This window comes from Zootoca vivipara, chromosome 6 (assembly GCF_965207765.1).
Source record: "Zootoca vivipara chromosome 6, rZooViv2.hap1.1, whole genome shotgun sequence".
Lineage (NCBI taxonomy): Eukaryota > Metazoa > Chordata > Lepidosauria > Squamata > Lacertidae > Zootoca > Zootoca vivipara.
Window position 1 is genome coordinate 64,096,747 of NC_142589.1, and position 20,398 is coordinate 64,117,144.

General features: G+C 48.4%; 1 protein-coding gene across 4 annotated transcripts; it reads left to right on the forward strand.

The window, feature by feature from the left end:
* The first annotated feature begins 287 nt into the window (after positions 1–287).
* LOC118087669 (CCN family member 2) lies at positions 288–16,805 on the forward strand. 4 transcript variants are annotated; one of them, XM_088672415.1, is made up of 6 exons: positions 6,785–6,923; positions 8,045–8,130; positions 11,256–11,469; positions 12,488–12,739; positions 13,994–14,205; positions 15,610–16,805. In XM_088672415.1, the coding sequence occupies exons 2-6, from the start codon at positions 8,113–8,115 to the stop codon at positions 15,919–15,921; spliced, it is 1,008 nt and encodes a 335-aa protein (XP_088528541.1). In that variant the 5' UTR covers positions 6,785–6,923; positions 8,045–8,112; the 3' UTR covers positions 15,922–16,805. The 4 variants fall into 4 exon arrangements, with proteins under 4 accessions (XP_034976456.3, XP_034976454.3, XP_088528541.1 ...); XM_035120565.3 differs by lacking the exons at positions 6,785–6,923; positions 8,045–8,130 and adding an exon at positions 288–433; XM_035120563.3 differs by lacking the exon at positions 8,045–8,130 and having other exon boundaries at positions 6,691–6,923.
* The last annotated feature ends 3,593 nt before the right edge of the window (positions 16,806–20,398 follow it).

Genomic DNA, 20,398 nt, shown 5'->3' on the forward strand with positions numbered 1-20,398 from the left:
AGGGATTTTCATCCCCCATACGAGGCGCTCAGAGATCTTCACTTGGGGTTCAGGAACTCGAAGAGGAATGCTGCTGGGAGACTCCTCTGTCTGTTTGCTTGGGACTCAGTGGGGAGTATACTATTACATGTACAACAAAAGGTTGTTGTCATTACCGCTGTTACTTATTGCATTTGTCAGTTGCTTTTGTTCTGGCTCATGCCCAAAATACAAGAGATCAGTATTTGGGCAAGTCGTGGTGCAGGCTTGGCAGCAGACATAGTGCTCAGGAGTCACAATTCAGGCGTTCAGGAACAGGGCGAGAAGTTCAAAACTGGATGGAAATAACAAATATGTCCCAACAGGTATCCCTGCCCCTCCCGCCAAGCTTTTGAAGATGAGGCGTGGCACGCTCACTTGTGAGACTCTCTCACCTTGCTGGAATGCCAAAACTGTAAGCATGATCTCTGTTGTGACGGGTTGGTCTGCTCCCATCAGTGAAGGCGATGCAACAAGGGTTCACCTTTCTGTTCTGGCTGTGTTCGAACCTCTGTACCGGTTTATGCCATTTCTGTACCAGGGAGAGCTCCTGGAGCCAGATTAAGAGGCCTGGTGGGACAGATTCCCCACCCCGTATTAGCATATTGCTACTTCTTTGTGCTTCCAGATTTGAGACGCCAGCAGTGCTACAAGCAGGGATAGCTCTATTGTCTGTGTGACTTGAGGCCCATTTACACGCACAGCGAAACTGCATAGGACAGGTTTCTTGGGACCATAGCATGTGATTTTGCCAACCACGTAGCTCAGACCCTGGAGGAACATACAGTCAGCGAGCAAACTGCAACCATGATATGCTCCTTCCAGCACTGTGGTGCTTAAGTCATGCTGCCTGATCCCAAATGGCCATTTTCTATCGAGGCAAAATGGTAAACAGGACTTGTTCAAGCATGTTCCTGGTGAACAACATGAGAAAAGCTGGAACACTTAATGAGCGCAAAGGGTCATGTTTTTCTTGTGTTGGATTAAAAGAAAACGCTCCCTTTGCATTAGGAGAAACTTGTTGTCTTCCAGAGATAATGTGCTTCTGAGTGAGGGGTGAAGGGGGCTTATTTGTCCTCCTGTCATTTCCCATCATTAATCATTTTTGTTTCTGGGAAACGAGTCCCTTCGCTTCTTCTTTTCATAGCTTTGAACATGCTTTTAATCTCGGCAGTTCTCCTGTGACTCTAGAGTCACTTTGCTGGAATTTGTGGCGTGGCTCCAGATTTTAACAGATACAAGACCAAGGGCTGAGTCCGACATGTTGCTAGGATGGCTGAGGTTTGAGCAGGTCCCTGAGAACTGCCCCTTTTATCCATTCTGTATCAGTTATAAGAGGAGACTGTGTTTAGCTCTCTGCTGTGCAAAGCTTCCTCGGCTGACGTCTGCGTATTTATTAGCTGTTTATTGAACCCATTTGTCGCTTTTCTTACGAAAGCAGCTCAGAGCGACTTGCCACAATAAATAAACAGATACATTTAAACCAGCATAAGACAAAACTAAAGAAAACAAAACCCTACCTTGTAGGGCTGTTGAGAAAATACAGTGGGAGAGACCCGATATGCTACCTTGAGTTATTCGGGAGGAAGGTGGGTTAGGAATGCAGTAAATGAGAAATAAAACCCCTTGAGTTGAATCAAGACTAAGTTGTTTGTACTTAGTTCTTATTGAACTAATCAAATAGTGAGACGTAAGCCATGCCTAACTTATCCTGTCAATTCCAATGAGACTAATTGCAATAAATTTAGTCTGAATCCTACCCACTTATTCCCGCCCCAAGTTTAGCAATTGTAGTCATGAAATGTTCTGACCTGGGTGAGAAGGAACATTTTGGGGGTGGTGGGGGGGGAATTAGATACAGTATATTTCATCACTTTTCTTCCAAGTTTGGACAAATATTTTTTTATTTTAAGTGCACAAATGGCTAGAAGCAGAATACCTACACATGTTTTAAAAAATTAACACATCTACAGAACATTCTGTTCAGGTGATGGCCTTCAGTTATTTCAGCTATCTGGGTGTGGCTGGGTTACCACCCAGTTTCTGACAGGGATTCTGCACTTTTCAACACCTGCATGCAGCAAAAAAACCCCAGCAGGTGTCATTTCCCTAAGCCTAGCGCTGGAATGGGGAACTTGTAGCCCTACAAACATTGGACTAAATTCTCCTCATCCCTGACTGCCTCTGTCTTCTCTCCAAGCTGGCTCCACCCTGGCTGAGTCTGCAGCTGCCCCTGTTCCAGCTGCCTCTCCTGCCCCAGCCAGCCCTGTAGCCAACACAGCAGGGGCACCCTGTGAGCTGAAGTGAAATATTTAAGGATTCAGAACCCAGAGGCAAAGTCCTTCCTTTGTTAGAACCAAGGGGACCACTAAAGCCAAGCAAAATGCCCCCTAAACTTTGGCAAACCTGAAAATAAAGGGGTTACGGAACCAGGGTGGTTATAGAATATAGCAGGCATGTCCAGCTCCCAAGAGACTGTGATCTACTCCCAGTATTAAAAAAACTGGCAGTGATCTACCCATTGTCATTGGAGGGAGGAGGAGCGTGCGTGGAGTGGGTGGATTGCCCAGAGTTGAGCTTTTTGGGGGAAGGATTGCGCAGAGGTTTTTTTTTAGCTTTTTGTACATGATAAGGATCCCGCAATCTACCTGGATCAGCTGGGGATCTACAGGTAGATCACGATCTACTGGTTGGACATCCCTGGTCAATATAGAAAACAGATTGATGATTTGAAGATGTTCAGAAGAGCCAGTGTGGTGCAGTGATTAGGTTGCCTGACTAGGAGGACCTGGGAGACCAGGGTTCAAGTCCCCCCTTGGCCACTGGGTGACCTTGGGACCAACACTGCCTCTCAGTCTCAGTGGATTGTTGTGAGGATTAAATGAGGAGGGGGAAGAACCATGCACGCCATCTTGAGCTTGGAGAAAAAGCTGGGATATAAGCACAATAAATGAATTAAGAAATAACAGTGGAACAGGAGCTAACCAAAGGCAGAAGTAGTGAGAAATCTAGAGGAGAAGCTTCTCCCTGTAGCTGAAATGGACAGCAACGCTACCTCAACCCGTGGCAGCAGCAAACCAGGCAGGCCTGGTATTTTACCACCTAGTGGCAGCATGGAGCAAAAGCAGGGACCTGAACTGGCATTGCAGAGAGGGTGCAGGTTGGATCCAGACTTGGTCATCATGCTTCATCTAGGTGCGCCGATATTAATGGGACTTAAGTAGTCATGACCAACTTGTCCCACTGATTTCAGCAGGGCTGGTCAAAGCATGATTAAGTCCAGAGCGAACCCGTTTGTTTGATAGACCCATAATAATAATAATAATAATAATAATAATAATAATAATAATAATATATTTATACCCCCCACCCATCTGGCTGGGTTTCCCCAGCTACTCTGGGCGGCTTCCAGCAGAATATTAAAATACAATGATCCATCACATATTAAAAGCTTCCCTAAACAGGGCTGCCTTCAGATGTCTTCCAAAAGTCCGATAGTTGTTGTTCTCTTTGACATCTGATGGGAGGGTGTTCCACAGGGCGGGTGACGCTACCAAGAAGGCCCTCTGCCTGGTTCCCTGTAACTTTGCTTCTCGCAGTGAGGGAACTGCCAGAAGGCCCTTGGCGCTGGACCTCAGTGTCCGGGCAGAACGATGGGGGTGGAGGTGCTCCTTCAGGTATACTGGGCCAAGGCCATTTAGGGCTTTAAAGGTCAGCACCAACACTTTGAATTGTTTCTGGAAATGTACTGGGAGCCAATGTAGGTCTTTCAGGCCGGTGTTATGTGGTCTCGGCCACTCCCAGTCACCAGTCTAGCTGCTACATTCTGGATTAGTTGTAGTTTCTGGGTCACCTTCAAAGGTAGCCCCACATAGAGCACATTGCAGTAGTCCAAGCGGGAGATAACCAGAGCATGCACCACTCTGCCAAGACAGTCCGCAGGCAGGTAGGGTCTCAGCCTGCATACCAGATGGAGCTGGTAAACCGCCACCCTGGATACAGAATTGACCTGCACCTCCATGGACAGCTGTGAGTCCAAAATGACTCCCAGGCTGTGCACCTGGTCCTGTGCACAATTGCCCCATTCAGGACCAGGGAGTCCCCCACACCAGCCCGCCTGTGTGCAGCATCTTATGCAATGGGACAGGGTTATTCTTTTGTCCATTGTTATGTATTTTTGTGCTTTTATACTGTAAACTGCTCTATGATCCTAAGAGGAAGGGAGGTCTATAAATGTAATAATAATAATAATAATAATAATAATAATAATATAATACATGATGCACTATAACTAAGCACCACTACCCTGGATGCTCCATAAGACTCCTGGCACAATCCTGCTTGGTATTCTCAGCAGATAACAGAAAGCCAAGATTTTCAGCTTCAGGTCCACCAGCAAGGAGGGTCTCATGTCCATAAGACAACACTGCAAGGTTATTGTGAAGCATTCAGAGCCTGACGGCAAGTACTCCGTCTGCACTACACTGCAAGACTCAGTGAGAACCAGTAAGGTGTAGTTGTTAGAGTGCTGGACTAGAACTGGGTAGATCTGTGTGTAAAATTCCCATCTGACCATGATGCTTGCTGGGTGGCCCATCAGTCACCAACTCTCAGCCTCCCTACAACACAGAGCGGTTGTGCAGATGAAAGTGGGGGAATACCATGTATGCCACAGAGATTTTTGGAGGAAAGTCTCATTGGAGAGATGCTGCCCATTAGCTGCCTTATATGAAGTTAGACCATTGGTCCACCTGCCTCCTCTGTGTTGTCCATGCTTTCTATACTCCTGCGTTTTAAAGCCACCTCTCTTAGTGCCTATCCCATCTCGTGGCAGCATTACATAACTTATGAGCTATTCCTAAAAATGAAGAAGAAAGCAACTTGAGGGGAAATGGGTGGTAAGATGCAAGGGATGCAGTTTGGGGGGGGGGAGAACACGTATATTTTTAAAGTGAATTAAACATGGAGCATTCCTTGCTCCAGGGAGACTCTAAGCAGGTCTGACATCTTTATCTCTTCTTCTTCTAAAGCAGCTCAGGCAAAAGTTGGGTGTTGCCTCTCTTTGATCATTCTGAGTCATTCAAGCATAATTTCTGCATCTCTTGGCTTGTTGTAGGGATGGGAGGAGGGTTTAGAGCAGGCATGTCAAACATGCGGCCCTCCAGATGTTTTGGCCTACAACTCCCATGATCCTTAGCTAGCAGGACCAGTGGTTGGGGAAGATGGGAATTGTAGTCCAAAACATCTGGAGGGCCGCAGGTTTGACATGCCTGGTTTAGAGTTAGTGACCACACCAAGTTGAGCAGCAGTGGGGAATCTGTGGCCTTCCAAATCTTGGATTCCAGATCCCATAATCTCTGGCTGTTAGCCATGCTGGCTGAGGCTGATGGGAACTAGAGTCTGACTGCAGGTGAAAGGCTACTGGCTCTGCCCCTTTGAAGTGGGGCTTCCCCACCCCTTTATTGCCCTGAGGGATATCTGAGGCTTTGATGGAACTGCAAACGCTCATTTGTGGGATATAAGTGAAATCATAGAATTGTAGGGTTGGAAGGGACACCAAGGGTCATCTAGTCCAACCCCCTGCGATGCATACATATTTTTTGCACATACGCATGCTCAAAGAAAAGTGAGATCATTAGACCCTCAAGAGCTCCAACCTGAGAATATAACAAGCTAGCTTATTCCAAGCCAGACCTTTTCAAGTAGGGCACTGAAAAATTGGAGCATGTCCAGAAGAAAGCAAACAACCAGGAACATGGGGACATATGGAGCTAACTTATGCCAGTCCCTTGGGTCCATCTAGCTCAGGCATAGGCAAACTCAGCCCTCCAGATCTTTTGGGACTACAACTCCCATCATCCCTAGCTAGCAGGACCAGTGGCCAGGGATGTTGGGAATTGTAGTCTAAAATCAGCTGGAGACCCAAGTTTGAGAAACCCTGGTCTGCACTAACTGGCAGCGGCTCTCCAGGGTTTTAGGCAGGGAGGGGGAATTCCTAACCCTACCTAGAGATGCCGGGGATTGAACCTGGGACCTTCTGCATGCAAAGCAGATGTTCTGCCACTGAGTTAAAAGAAGTGGGGGCAAGGCCAGTTGTTCTAAGCATCCATTTCTCAAGGCTAATATTGCGATTGGGAAGATCTGCCTGGATTAGGCTTCAGAAAACGAGTACCCCCACTTTTCAAAGGATCTTTCTAACCCACGCAACTATTTTACAGCTCAGGAAGCTTTTCATCTGTGATTATTTTGGCTCTGCGGCATTGACTCAGAGCAGGTGATCACACCCTACAGACGTGTTGGCATTGATCTCTAGGTAGTTTTCAAACCCCTGGCTTGTGCCTTGAAGCACAGTTGTGGTACCGAATTGCTTTCAAGACAACAGCTGAACTTTCCATCATCATTCCCCCTCCTCCCTCCTTGAAGGGGGAAGTGAAATTAGCCCAGCGTGCTTTGAGTTTATTTAACAAGTTCAGCTCCTGTGACCAATAGAGACTAACAGCAGAGGGGGAGAGAAAATCGTTGCAGCCTACATGCTTTGGAGATTAAATAAGGCCTTTTAAAGGGCTTGGACAGAGATGCTGGGTCTCTCCCCCCACCCCATGTGGAATGTTATATGCCTATCCTACACTTCACCACCAGGGCCACAGGAATTTTGAAGAAGAAGGGGAAGTTTTCTGGAATTTAGTGCATTTTCTGTTGCACCCACTTTGGGCTGTTTTCCAGGCCAATGGCTGCTATCCAGACACACCCCTTTTTGAAGAGACTATTTAAGGATGAGCTTGAGCACAGCACCCTCCCAAAGGCAGAGAGGCAGGGATGCACAAAGCAAGGGGCTCAGGATGTCTAACCAAACCGGGGCAAGAACAACCTTCACTCTCATTCTCTTTGTCCTGGGGCCTGGCTGGGTATGTATGCACAATTTTACAGGAGGTGTGTGCAACGAAAGAATGAATGAAGGAGACTTGTGCCTGCCTTTGATGCGTGCTGAATGAGTTAGTTGACTTCAGCAGAGCTTAATATGTTTGTACAGGGTGGGACCAAGTGCTCAGAGGTCCAGCTCTAGTTGGCTAGCAGCAGCTCTGCAGGTTTTTGGGGCCACCTTTTGTATGCATATGTTTGCACACTGGTGAGGGACGTGGGTGGCGCTGTGGTCTAAACCACTGAGCCTCTTGGACTTGCCAATCAGAAGGTTGGTTGTTTGAATCCCCGGGATGGGGTGAGCTCCTGTTACTCAGTCCCAGCTCCTGCCTACTTAGCAGTTCGAAAGCACGCCAAAAAGTGCAAGTAGATAAATCGGTACCGCTGTGGTGGGAAGGTAAATGGTGTTTCCGTGCGCTACCCTGGATTTGGTGTTCCATTGCGCCAGAAGTGGCTTTGTCATGCTGGCTGCATGACCCGGAAAAAATGTCTGTGGACAAACGCTGGCTCCCTCAGCCTGTAAAGCAAGATGAGCACTGCAACCCCAGGTAGAACTCAGAGACACTTGTTGTTGTTTAGTCATTTAGTCGTGTCTGACTCTTCGTGACCCCATGGACCAGAGCACGCCAGGCACTCCTGTCTTCCACTGCCTCCTGCAGTTTGGTCAAACTCATGTTCGTAGCTTCGAGAACACCGTCCAACTATCTCGTCCTCTGTCATCCCCTTCTCCTTGTGCCCTCAATCTTTCCCAACATCAGGGTCTTTTCCAGGGAGTCTTCTCTTCTCATGAGGTGGCCAAAGTATTGGAGCCTCAGCTTCAGGGTCTGTCCTTCCAGTGAGCACTCAGGACTGATTTCCTTCAGAATTGATAGATTTGATCTTCTTGCAGTCCATGGGACTCTCAAGAGTACACATGTACACACCTGTAAAGGAGAATAAATAAGAAGAGGAAGCCCAAAAGATGCAGTTGCTGCCAGTCTGTGTAGACAGTACTGAGCTAGATGGACCAAGGATCTGGCTTGATATAAGACAGCTTCCTATGTTCGTAAGCATGGCTGTGGGTGTGTGGAACTGGTAAATGGTGCAACCTTCTGCCTTTTTTCCATAGCTCCCTGAACCGGATGAAAATAGAGAGCAGTGATGGATTTTAATAGATCCTGGTAGACTTACAAGAGGATGGACTGCTTACAGCAGGTATCCCCATTGGTTGAGGGCGAAACTCCATTGCGGAGAAGCCAGTATAAATCTGACATGGAGTACGACTTGAGGGTACAAAGTTTACTTTGGCTGGTGCTGTAACTTTTTTTTAAAAAAAGGTTTTACAATGAGTTGTAATGCAAGTGTGGCAGAAGGAAGCCACAGGCTCCATTTGCAAATAAGCTGGTGTGCAGGGGTGGAGTAGCTTTGGCCCTCCTGTTGGCCTCCCAACTCCCATCAGCCCCAGCCAACATGGCTGAAGGTGAGGGGTGATGGGAGTTAATACTGTAGTTCAGCAACCACAGGTTCCCCACACCTGATGTCTCCTGTTCTCCAGGTTATTACTTCTTCTTCTTTTTTACATCTTTAATTCTTCCCCACCTCAAATGAACTCAAGGCAGCATGTGTCCTCCTCCTGCTGTCAGTATTTTAGCTACACAACAACCCTGAGATGTGGGTCAGGTTGCTGGCTGCAAGTCACCCAGCTTTATGGCTGAATGCAGATTTGAACCCGGGTCTCCCTGTTCCTAGATCGAGCACTCTAATCATTGCACATGCTGGCTCTCAAACACAATTACACAACCCACCAAGTCCCATTTTGCCTCCTTATCACAGCTGCTGTTTTAAGTCTCTCTTTCTGCCACTATACGGAGCTCCCATTTCCCCTATTTTCTCATTACTGAGAAAGTCATTTCCTGTATGTTGGAGAACAGAGGAGGGGGGAGCGTGTATGGATCCTTATCTGCAGAGGCTTCTTCACCCAAGGGCTGCCTGAAGGTGATCCAGAAGGAACAGGCTACTGATAGGGGTTAGCAGGAGGGAAGGAGCCCCTCCAGGCTGCTGTTCTGTCTATTACCATCTAACAGCTGTTTGGGCACGCCAAGGTGACTAGTGGCTCTAAGAAGAAGCTCAATGTTTATGATCTTTCAAATTCATCCAATTTCTTAGGCTAGGGATGAGAAGTCTGTGACCCTCCAGATGTGGTTGGACTCCAGGTCCCACTAGCCCCAGGCAGCCAGCCCAATGGGCAGGGATGATGGAAGTTGTAGTCCAGCAACATCTGGAGCAGTGCAGATTTCTCACCCTGAGTTAGCTGGATGAGCAGTTCCTGACCAGTGACTTCTCCTTGTTTGGGATTTTAAACATATTTCTTTATCAGTTGAGTAAAGTAAGTCTCATAACAGGAGTAGCTAGTTGGGTCACACACACACACACAGAGAGAGAGAGAGAGGGAGGGAGGGAGATGATGTTGGACTACAAGTCCCATCATTCCTGACCATTTATCATGCTGACTGGGGCTGATGGGAATTGTAGTCCAGCAACACCTGGAGGGCCAAGGGCTCCTTGCACCAGGTGTTGCTGAAAGACAGCTCCAATCGGATCCAGCCTGCATGGCCAAGCATGATGAGATTTGTAGTTCTGGAAGGCCAAAGGCTGTCCCTCCACACCTTGAGAGAAGTGGGGGCAGAATATCACAATGCTCCTTAACATTTATGTAATTGGAAAGGCGGAGGGAAATGTGTTTATTTCAGTTCTGTGTACGTACTTTGCTTCCAGCTGGGAATGGGGACTTCATCCCAGAGTCCCCAAGTGCACTGGGCCTCGTAAGAGCTACTCAGCTAATCCCCCACCCCACCCCTACCCCGGAATGTGATAGCATGAACCATAAAGCAATTCAAAGGCGGTGCTGCCACCCATGTTAGCTCCTTCCCCAAGGTGAGATCTGTGGGGTTCACTGATCCAGTTCAAGGCTTCCTTGCAGCCAGAACAGCTGCAGATGTGAGAAGTGAATCTGCAAGGTTTTGATGCTGGGGAAGATGAGCTGAAGCAGAAAGAACATTAGCATGAGTAATTTGCCAGGTACCCAGGCTCAAGCATTGAAGAAACATCAATCGTGTTTCGACTTGCAGGCTGAGCAGATGGGACCAGGGCATCCCTGAACAGATCCGTAGAGTCCCAAATGGCTGCTCTTCTCACTGAGAACGACTGTTCCTTCTTTCTGTGGCTACGCCTTCTAAGAGTATTGGCAGAGGCAGCTTTGCAAAAAGCATGGCCTCCGAGGGGCAGAAGGCCCTCCTTTGTCTGAGGCTGCTGTGGCAGCTGCAGCTACTTCTAGGCAGAGATGGCCTGGCCACAGGGGCCCACCAACCTTTTGGATTGACTACTGCAGGGCTTCTGCTGAAGACGGACTGAAAAGTGCAGCTCATCGAAACACAGCTGCTTGACCAGCAGACTGTAAACAGATATTGGGGATATATTTTGCCAGGGCTGTAAGAGATTTGCGGGCTTTCTGCTTATTCCCAGGCGTGAGCCGAAGTGTGGATGCTTTCCTTTAAGAGGGGTGGGGAATCTAAGGCATGGGACTTTTTAATCATTACCATTATTTGTACTTATATCCCAGCTTTTTCTCCAAGCTCCAAGCTTTTTCTCCTCATTTAATCCCACCACAACCTTGTGAGGTAGGTTAGGCTGAGAGGCAGTGAGTGGCCCAAGCTCACCCAGTGAGCTTCATGGGCTAGAGGGGATTTGAACCCTGGTCTCCCAGGTCCAAGTCCGACACTCTAACCCCTACACCACACTGGCTCTCATAGGGCCCCCCAGGCCTCTATCCATAGAATTCAGGACTCTACCGGCTACCTCCCTCATTGACTCTGCTCTACACAAAATATTCCATATACGTACACAGCTTTTAATTGTAGCGCTGTTTAATTGTTCTTGATTATTGTTTTTCCTATGTTTTCAGCTGTTCTTATTTTTATCTGTAAACTGCTTTGAGTCCTGTCAGGGCAAAAGATGGGGGTGTAAATAAATATATAGTAATTATTATTATTATTACTTTGTCTGGCTGGAATCCATCCTTGCTTCTTGCTTGTCTGATCAGAGAATGGAGATATGTGGGTGTTGAGAAACGTCGGGCTTTTGTATGGCTAGACTGTTTGCTGCTGTGGTAACCTTGGGACTGGATTATTGCAATCCACTCCATGTGGGGCTGCCCTGTGGTGATGATGATGATGATGATTCCAATTTATTGGTTGCTTTCTCTCAGCAAAGGCAACTCAGAGCAACTTGCAGCCAAGGGTCCAAGTTCTTGCCCATGCTCATGGATTTTTCCCTACTTCTAGGCAGCATCTGAGGCATGCACGTACCCTTGCCAGTGCCCCGCGCAGGCACTCCGGTGCCCTGCTGGCACCAGCCTTTTGCTGGATGGCTGCGGATGCTGCAAAGTGTGTGCCAGGCAGCTCGGCGAGCTGTGCTCACTCCAGAAGCCTTGCGATCACCACAAAGGGCTCTATTGCGACTTCTCCAAGATCCACAGAGACAGCGGCATCTGCTTAGGTGAGCTGCTTCCACAGATTCTCTGCCGTGAAAAAGGCTTGTTTGCTGCTACCCCCCCCCCCCCGAATGGCAGGACTAGGTCACCCGGGTGTAAGGATGGCTGTGCACGCACCAGAGTGCTAACAGATAAAGTGGGTGGCGCAGATCCAGTTTTTCTGCGTGCTCTTCCAATTGTGCGATAGCGCAGTGTTTCCTGTTAGGGTTTCTAGGTCAGGAGCATCCCACACCCTGAGATTTCAGGGCTCAAACTTGGCCCCCCGGTGATGTCATGGTGGGCAGACCCTGGTGATGTCACAGGGTCATTTTTCCTCTGTGCTCCCTCCTGCCACTGAACCCTGGAGACAGAGGTTAATTGGGAGAGGGGAAGAGGGAAGACACCGCCACCCCCTAACATCTATGTAATAATTTGCAGCTGCCTCCTGCTGGATTGAAGCTTGCAAGCACAGTCTACTTAATTGTTTTTTAAAAACCTTTTCAAAAGGCACTCTTGCCCACCTGGAGGTTGCAGCCCTTGCTGTGCTGCCTGGAGGGGGCCTGACAAACCTTGAGCATTCAGGTTGGCCCTGAAGGTCCGACAGCCCTGTTTCCCATCTACACAGGAGCGGTTTTGGATGGGGGATGCATTCACACTGTGTGTTGTTGTCGTCCTCTCCCCTCAGTATTTTGTTCCCTCGCCAAATTGGGTTGGGGAGCAAGTCAAAAGCAAAAGGACAATTATATGGGGAAACTCCAGAGCTCAGGTAGACCTTTTTGCTCATGCAAGACTTAGTCAGGGCAGGAAGCCCTCTCTTAGCCCTGCCTGCCTTGAAGGATCCAATGGGTGGGCAGAGTCAGTCCCCAGGGCAAAGTGGAGAAGGCGCCACCCACAGTTCACTGGCTGGCCACGAGGGGCAGCTGCCCACAGACTCCCCAGCAGCATCTCTTGATGACAGCTGCTCACATGCCTTTGTACCACACCATGATGCATGTGTTGACAGGATCCCTTGGTCCACACGCTTCTCTTCTGTTTTCCCACCAGCTCATGAAGGGGCGACCTGTGACCTGCTGGGCAAGATCTACCTTAACGGAGAGAGCTTCCAGCCCAGTTGCAAACTGCGGTGCATCTGCATGGACGGCGCCATTGGCTGCATCCCCCTCTGCACGGACGGCATGCGTCTCCCTTCCCCCGACTGCCCCTTCCCCCGGCGGGTGAAGGTGCAGAACAAGTGCTGCGAAGAGTGGGTCTGTGAAGGGGGCAGCCCAAAGAGCCACTATGGAAAGAGCATGGCAGGTGAGGGGACTCATTGGGAAAGTTGGGGGGAGTAGGACTGTTGGAGCAGAAAGACTAAAAGACTGTGGTCACCTTACCTGAAAAAGGAAGGAAAGGTTCAGAAAAGGGCAACCACGATGATCAAGGGGATGGAGCAACTCTCCTATGAGCAGCGTTTGGGACTTTTTAGTTCAAGTCAAGTAAGAGGTAAGAGCCATAGAATGGTAAAGTTGGAAGGGACCCCAAGGGTCATCTAGTCCAACCCCCTGCAATGCAGGAATCTCAGCTAAAGCATCCATGACAGATGGCTATCCAATCTCTGCTTAAAAACCTCCAAGGAAGGAGAGTCCACAACCTCCCAAGGGAGATAGTTCTTCCTGGTGTTTAGTGGGAATCTCCTTTCTTGTAACTTGAAGCCATTGGTTCGAGTCCTACCCTCCAGAGCAGGAAAAAAGCCAAGCTTGCTCCCTCTTCCATGTGACACAGCCCTTGAGTGGATCGAGAGAAGTTTTTCTCCCTCTCAAAGCACTAGAACTTGTGGGTATCCAATCCAATGGAAGCTGAACGTTGGGTGAATCAGTGGAATGGAGGTAGTGAGGGCCACTAGGTTGGATGGCCTTAAAAGAGTATTAGACAAATTCAAAAAGGACGGGACTATCAATGGCTACTAACCCTGATGGCTATCTTCTACCTCCACTGTCAGAGGCCATACTCTTCTGAGTACCGGTTGCTCACAAGGAGAGTGCTCTTGCGCTTGGGTCCAGTGTCAGAGTGGCGTGAGAATAATCCCTTTTCACAGGGAACTCTGGGAACTGTAGCTCTGGCAGAGGAATAGGGGTCTCCTAACAACTCTCAGCCCCCTATAGCTCCCAGAATTCTTGGGGGGAAGCCATGACTATTTAAAGTGGTATCATAGTGCTTTGAATGTGGGGTGTGAATGTGTCCTCAGTTGGACATAGCCCAAGATAAATGGAAAATTGAGAGAATTCTGAATTGCTTTGTTCTATACAGTGCAGGTGGGACGGATAGAGAGGAAGCACTATATATGCCAAAGGGCCTTAAGCCTGTGGTGTATAGCACAAGCTATCTCTTCCAAGTATTTCCTGGCCATCTAGGAGGCCAGCTGTTGAGAGCACTCAAGCAGTCTCCCTAACAAAAGGCTACTAAGGCAGTTGCTCCTGGCTCCCTTTGCCCTCTCCTGTCCAGAGGTCCAGCCTGACAACCAAAGGATGCAGCTTTGACTTTGCACACCAAAGTCCTTTTCTCCAATCTCAGTTTACAGGAACAACCCAGTTCGCAAGCCCAAGACGAACCACCTCCAGGAGAACTGCTTGGTGCAGACCACAGAGTGGAGCGCCTGCTCCAAAACCTGTGGGATGGGCATCTCCACCCGGGTCACCAACGACAACCCCCAGTGCCGGCTGGAGAAGGAGAGCAGGCTCTGCCTTATCCGGTACTGCAACGTCCCCTTGGAGAAGAGCATCAAGGTAACTAACTGGCAGCTAACTAGAGCAGGTGTAAATGCACGAGATCGGACCATGCCAGGCATGGCGAGCTGCTTCCAGCCTGTATTCCCAATCTGGTCCACTGCACCTCTTGACTCGCCCTACTTGGCTCTCCCTGAACCTCGCCTCCCTAGGCTCCCTGCCCACTCACTTGTCCTGTTACACTGAGCTGACGATGCAGGACAAGATCTCCCTGCATGAACAACTCTCAATGGGTTTCCTCCCTCTGTTCATAGGAAAGGGGTCCTCTTTCTCAGCAAGGAAACCAAGCTGAGAAAGAAATGTGTGTGTGTGTGTGTGTGTGTGAGAGAGAGAGAGAGAGAGAGAGTGAGTGAGCGAAATATAAAGAATATGACCCGTGTAAATACAGGGAGGGAGAAGGAGAGACAGCTAGACAGAGACAAAATCTTTCTTTAAAATTGTTGGTTTCAGTGAGCCATTCAGGAAGCTGTTCTCGAGTAGCTGGGACGGAGAAAGCTTCTTTTTCATTTATTACATTTGCACCCATCCTATTTGCCAAAGAGAGCAAGTTAGTGTGCATAGTCGTCGTCGTCCCCCGCCACACTCTGCTCATGTTAACCCCACAACAACCTCGTGAGGTAGGTTAGGCTAAGATGTAATGACTGTCTCGAGGTCATTCAGTGATCTTCATAACCTTGAACATAGGGGATTTGAACATAGGTTCCCCTAGCCCAACATTCTTAGTCCGCATACACACACACATACCCCGTACCTCCAGAGGACGGCCAAGGATTTTCCTTGGGCAGGAAATTCAGTTTCTATCCTGTTCTAACCACTACACCACACTGTCTCCTGACCTGGAGTACAGTCGTATCTTGGAAGTCGAACGGAATCCGTTCCGGAAGTCTGTTTGACTTTCAAAAGTTTGAAAACCAAATTGCGGCTCCTGATTGGCTGTAGGAAGCTCTTGCAGCCAATCAGAAGCCGCAGAAGCCCCATCGGATGCTTGGGTTCCAAAGGAACATTCGCAAACCGGAACAATCACTTCCGGGTTTGCGGCGTTCAGGAGCCAAAACATCCGAGTTCCAGGATGTTCAGGATCCAAGGTACGACTGTATTTGCTTCCCTGCTCAGGGATTTACTGATTGATTGTTTGGATGAGCATCGTGAGCCCATCTCACCTGGAATCTGGAGTGGCGAAACCTAGACAAAGCTTTAGCAGGGCCGTATCTCGGGCTCAGAGCCCTTCCTCCGCAGGCGCAAGACCCTAAACACAATCCAAGCCATCTCCAGCTAGGGTTGGGAAGGATCCCTGCCCAAAACTCTGGAGAGCCACTGCCAGTCTGGTTTTTATATTCCTACGTCCGGAACTGAGCCAGGATCACCTATTACCATGGTTTCTTCCCCCTCCCCTCCTCTCTCCAGAAGGGAAAGAAGTGTGTGCGGAACCCCAAGCCCCGCCGGGCGATCCGCTTTGAGTTCACGGGCTGCACCAGCGCCCGCTCCTACCGGCCCAAGTTCTGCGGCAGCTGCACGGACGGGCGCTGCTGCACTCCGCACATCACCAGCACCGCGGAGGTGGAGTTCCAGTGCCCGGAGGGAGACTCTTTTGCGCGCAAGATGATGGTCATCCGCTCCTGCTCTTGCCACCACGACTGCCCCGCGGACAACGACATTTTCCTGGCCACCTACCACCGGCGCATGATTGGGGACCACGTCAAGTTCGAGAGGCAGTAGAGCCCCTCCCCATGCCACCTCCGTGATGCAGGCTGGTAGAGAGGGCACTGGCTGTTTCCTGGGATGCCACTTCTGCTGCTGGGAGAATCAGGGGATGGAGGAGGGTGACCTCAGTAGACTGGAAAGCATGTGAGTCCAGGCACAACACAGTCCTCTATGGCAGGAGGCTCCAGCTTTCTCAGACCCAGGACTCGCCTTACAACCAAGTGTGCATTTGGGGGTCCAGTTCTTGTTCCTTTTTATTATTATTATTACCATGTATTTGTATCGAAACTCGCCTTATCTGGCCGCAACACGGTAGCGGAAAGTTGGAAAACAGTGCTCTGTGGTGCAGCAGCACAAACCTGGCACTTTGTGGAGCGAAGCTCGCACACTTGGTTTTGCACTAAACCAGATCCTTGGTTCCAAAGATAGCTTCCTTATCTAAGGAGTTCTGATCCGGCTCCACAAGCAAACAACTGCCAATAACACGCTGGCTTTAGGCAGTTTTCATCATACCATACGGAGCCCCTCTGTTCCCACGATCTCACCAAAGGTATGAAGCCAGCACCATGAATCACAAGCAGAAATGGGTCAAAGGGAAGGCTGTGGAAGTCTTTTAACGAAAAAAGTCATTTGATAGGCATCTGCTGTATAAGCTGGCTGGAGAGAGATCATTGAGTTGAGCATTCTGTCTTTTGGCAGAGGATTCGCCATCACCTACCATTTGGAAGACTGTTAATCATTTTGGACGATTTGCAAGACAGAGCCTCCTCCTTTTCTCCCCATAAACCTGCCCCCTGCCCCAAGCATCCAGATTCCCCCTGTAGAGATGCTCCTTCCCTCCCAATTTCAACTGTAAATACCATGAGAATTATTTTTAAAGCCTAGTGTTACGATTAGCACTTTTTGTTGTTGTGGGTCTTATTTTTTTCCACTTCTGCTGTTCACTTCTTTCCTTAGTGTTTTCTTTTCATCTCTCTCTCTTTTAAAAAAACAAAACAAAAAACTTCTTGCTTATCTGACTTGGAGGAGTCATATTAAGGCAAATGGGAATGAGTGCAGTTCACTTCCCAGGAAGGGCTGGGAGAGACCCTTGCCTGAAACCCTGGAGAGCTGTTGCCAGTCAGTGTGGACTATACTGAACTACATGGACCCAATGGTCCAACTCTGTCAGGCGGCTCCCTGTGTTACTGTGTTTCTATGGCGCTGCAGCTAAAGATGATAACAATAAACCTTTTTTAAAAAAGTCGTCAGTCAAATAGCTAGCAATGCATGCATATTTCAGAGTCCCATGCAAACAGCGTTGGGGAACTGAGCACACCTGTTCCAGAAAGAAACTGGGTCTATTTAGCCTGAAGAAGAGAAGACTGGGTGGGGGCTGGGGTGGAACATGTGGTAATAATATTTTATAATAATAATAATTTATTATTTATACCCTGCCCATCTGGCTGGGTTTCCCCAGCCACTCTGGGCGACTCCCAACAGAATATTATTATTATCAAAAATAAAGTGATAAAACATCAAACATTAAAAACCTCCCTAAAAAGGACTGCCTTCAGATGTCTCCTAAAAGTCAGATAGTTATTTTATTTCCTTGACATCTGATGGGAAGGTGTTCCACAGGGCGGGCGCCACTACCAAGAAGGCCCTCTGCTTGGTTCCCTGTAACCTCACTTCTCACTTCTGGGAACCACCAGAAGGCCCTTGGTGCTGGACATTGTGTCTGGGCTGAATGGTGGGGGTGAAGATGCTCCTTCAGGTATACTGGGCCAAGGCCGTTTAGGGCTTTAAAGGTTAGCACCAACACTTTGAATTGTGCTCGGAAACACACTCGGTTGTTGTTTAGTCGTTTAGTCGTGTCCGACTCTTCGTGACCCCATGGACCAGAGCACGCCAGGCACTCCTGTCTTTCACTGCCTCCCACAGTTTGGTCAGACTCATGTTGGTGGCTAACCATCTCGTCCTCTGTCGTCCCCTTCTCCTTGTGCCCTCCATCTTTCCCAAGATCAGGGTCTTTTCCATGGAGTCTTCTCTTCTCATGAGGTGGCCAAAATATTGGAGCCTCAGCTTCAGGATCTGTCCTTCCAGTGAGCACACTCAGTAGCATTCCTCAAACACCTGAAAGGCTGTCACACAAGTCTGGGCCCTCGCCTACGGTATGAGAAGCAGGACTTGACTGTATGGCATCAATTCAGGGGAGGGTGGATTTCAGCTGGACTTTTGGAGAAGCTTCTTGATGTTGAGAGATGCTGCTTTGGAACATAGTGGAATTGGTTGCCTTGGAGGAGCAGTAGACTGGAGGTCTTCAAGCAGAGGATGTCTAGCCCACCCACCAGGGATGCTTGGTCTCTGGCTTTCTTGCATCAAGTGGGGCTTTAGATGACCTACAGCACCCCCTCCCAAGCTTCCTTTGTTGTGGGTGAGCTCTGGCAGTAATAGGCAGGTGGCTGTTTAAATTTCCCAGAATGCCCTGCTACATCAAGGATATTGTGGGAAATTAACAGCCCTGTTGCTTGGCAGTGATTGGAGAGCTGCCTATATACAGTACCATATTTTTCTGTGTATAAGACTAGGGTTTTTTAACCAAAAAATTAGGTTTAAAATTGGGGTTCGTCTTATACATGGGTAGTGCTGAAGGGTGTTTTCTTAATTTGGAGTCCCACCAAAATAGTCTTATACATGGGGGCATCTTATAGAAATACAGTGTGTGTGTGTGTGTGTTTAAAGGGGTGGGGGCTGTCAGTGGCAGCCCTTTCTGGGGTGTTGAGGAGACCTGGCAATTGCTTGAGGGTGCTGCATGCTGGCACCAGGCTTGGCTCCTAATGCACATTTTTGCAAACCTCTCTCTCTCTCTTTCTTTTTTAAAAGGGACATTCTCCCTCCCAAACATGCCCCAGAGCAAAAATGGAGATTGTGATCTCCCAGGGACAGGTACTGGAAACCAAGGACTGCATCTATAAAATAGGAGGCGGTTGGAATATGTGGCCTGGCTGTCACTTCTGTTCCATCCCAATGATAACGAAGGCAGTAGACATTAGGCGGCCAGCTCCCTTCCAGAAGCCAAAGCCCTTGATGCTGAGCTACAAATAGCTGCAGAACAGATGTGCAAAGCAGCAGCCAGTTAGTGTGGCCTGAATGTAAGAGGGGCTTTGCGGAGGCTTAACAGCTTATGGAAGCCGGTCCTCGCCACAATATTCCACGGGGGGCTCATCTCCCTCCCTGCCCTTCACAGGGTAGTATATTCAGGGCTTCCATTCAGTCTTCTGGGTGAATCTCTGACAAGAGGGACTGGCTTGTAGAGTAAAAGAATGGATGGATCCAGACCACGTACAGTAGCTTATCAAGGAATAATAATTCCTGGCAATAGGAAACACAGGAGCTTGCAGTTTAAGCTCAAGTCTGCTAGAGGTCTCAGATGATCTTTATAGGATAAAGGTGCCTTCAGATTCCAGACAGTCAGTGTTTTGCAAGGGGTAGGGTGAGATTCAATTTTAGGCTTATTCCTAAAGCACTCTGCTGCCCTAGCCTAGCAAATCTAAGGTGTTCGCCAATGCTAGTCCTACTCAGAGAAGACCCCTTGAAGGTAATGGCCAGGACTAGTTTAGGCTCCTTAATTTCAATGTGTCTACTCTGAGTAGGGGTTAATTACCGTAGCTGTAGCTCCTACTTTAGCAACAACAATCCAAAAATGGGCCACTTGCAGTTTGGAAAGTGATGGGGAGAAATGAAAAGTCTGGGGTAAATGAACGACTAGCAGGAAAATACGTAAACCCCCTGCAAGCAAATCAGGATGAACAATGAATGCCGATTGTTGTATAACCGCCGTGTAAATAAACAATAGTCCAACTACAGCATAAGCTTTGTGCAAGCAAATGAGGATGAATGAGGGATGACTGGGTCATTGGGCAGAACCCTAAACTGCATCAGCTGTGCTGCTATTAATGAAGGGAAGGGAAGAGATTATTTTTGTCTTCATTTCCCTCTTTCTTTCCACCTTCATTAGAGGCATTGGTCACTAGATGGCAGTGTTCACCTCACTAACTAAAAGGCCTGTCAAGAAGAGGACTTCAGCATTATCTGCAGGGCCCAGAAATGAATAGAGTCTGGGAGCACCCTAAGTCTGGGGAGGAAGAAAACTAAGGTGAGCCTCGAATAGGGGTCTGGGTCTGTGATGGCAGTGCTAGAAGAAATTCAGGGTTCCAACCACAGGCTGTTTTGACAGTTGCTGTTTTGCAACATACACATTTACAAACGAGTCTTGAGTTCCTAAAAGACCAAACCTAATATACAACCAGTTAAAATTAAATGTTGTTAGTGCAATAGGCAGTGGGTTGTTTGTTTGCTTGTTTAAATCAAACATATATTACTGTCCTAGAGCAACGTAAAACCAGTAAAAGCCAAACACTTTAAAAAAACATTTAAAAATCAATTTAATGCACAGCCTGAGCAAAATAGTAGACAAAAATAAATCACACTACACTGATCTATATTTTAG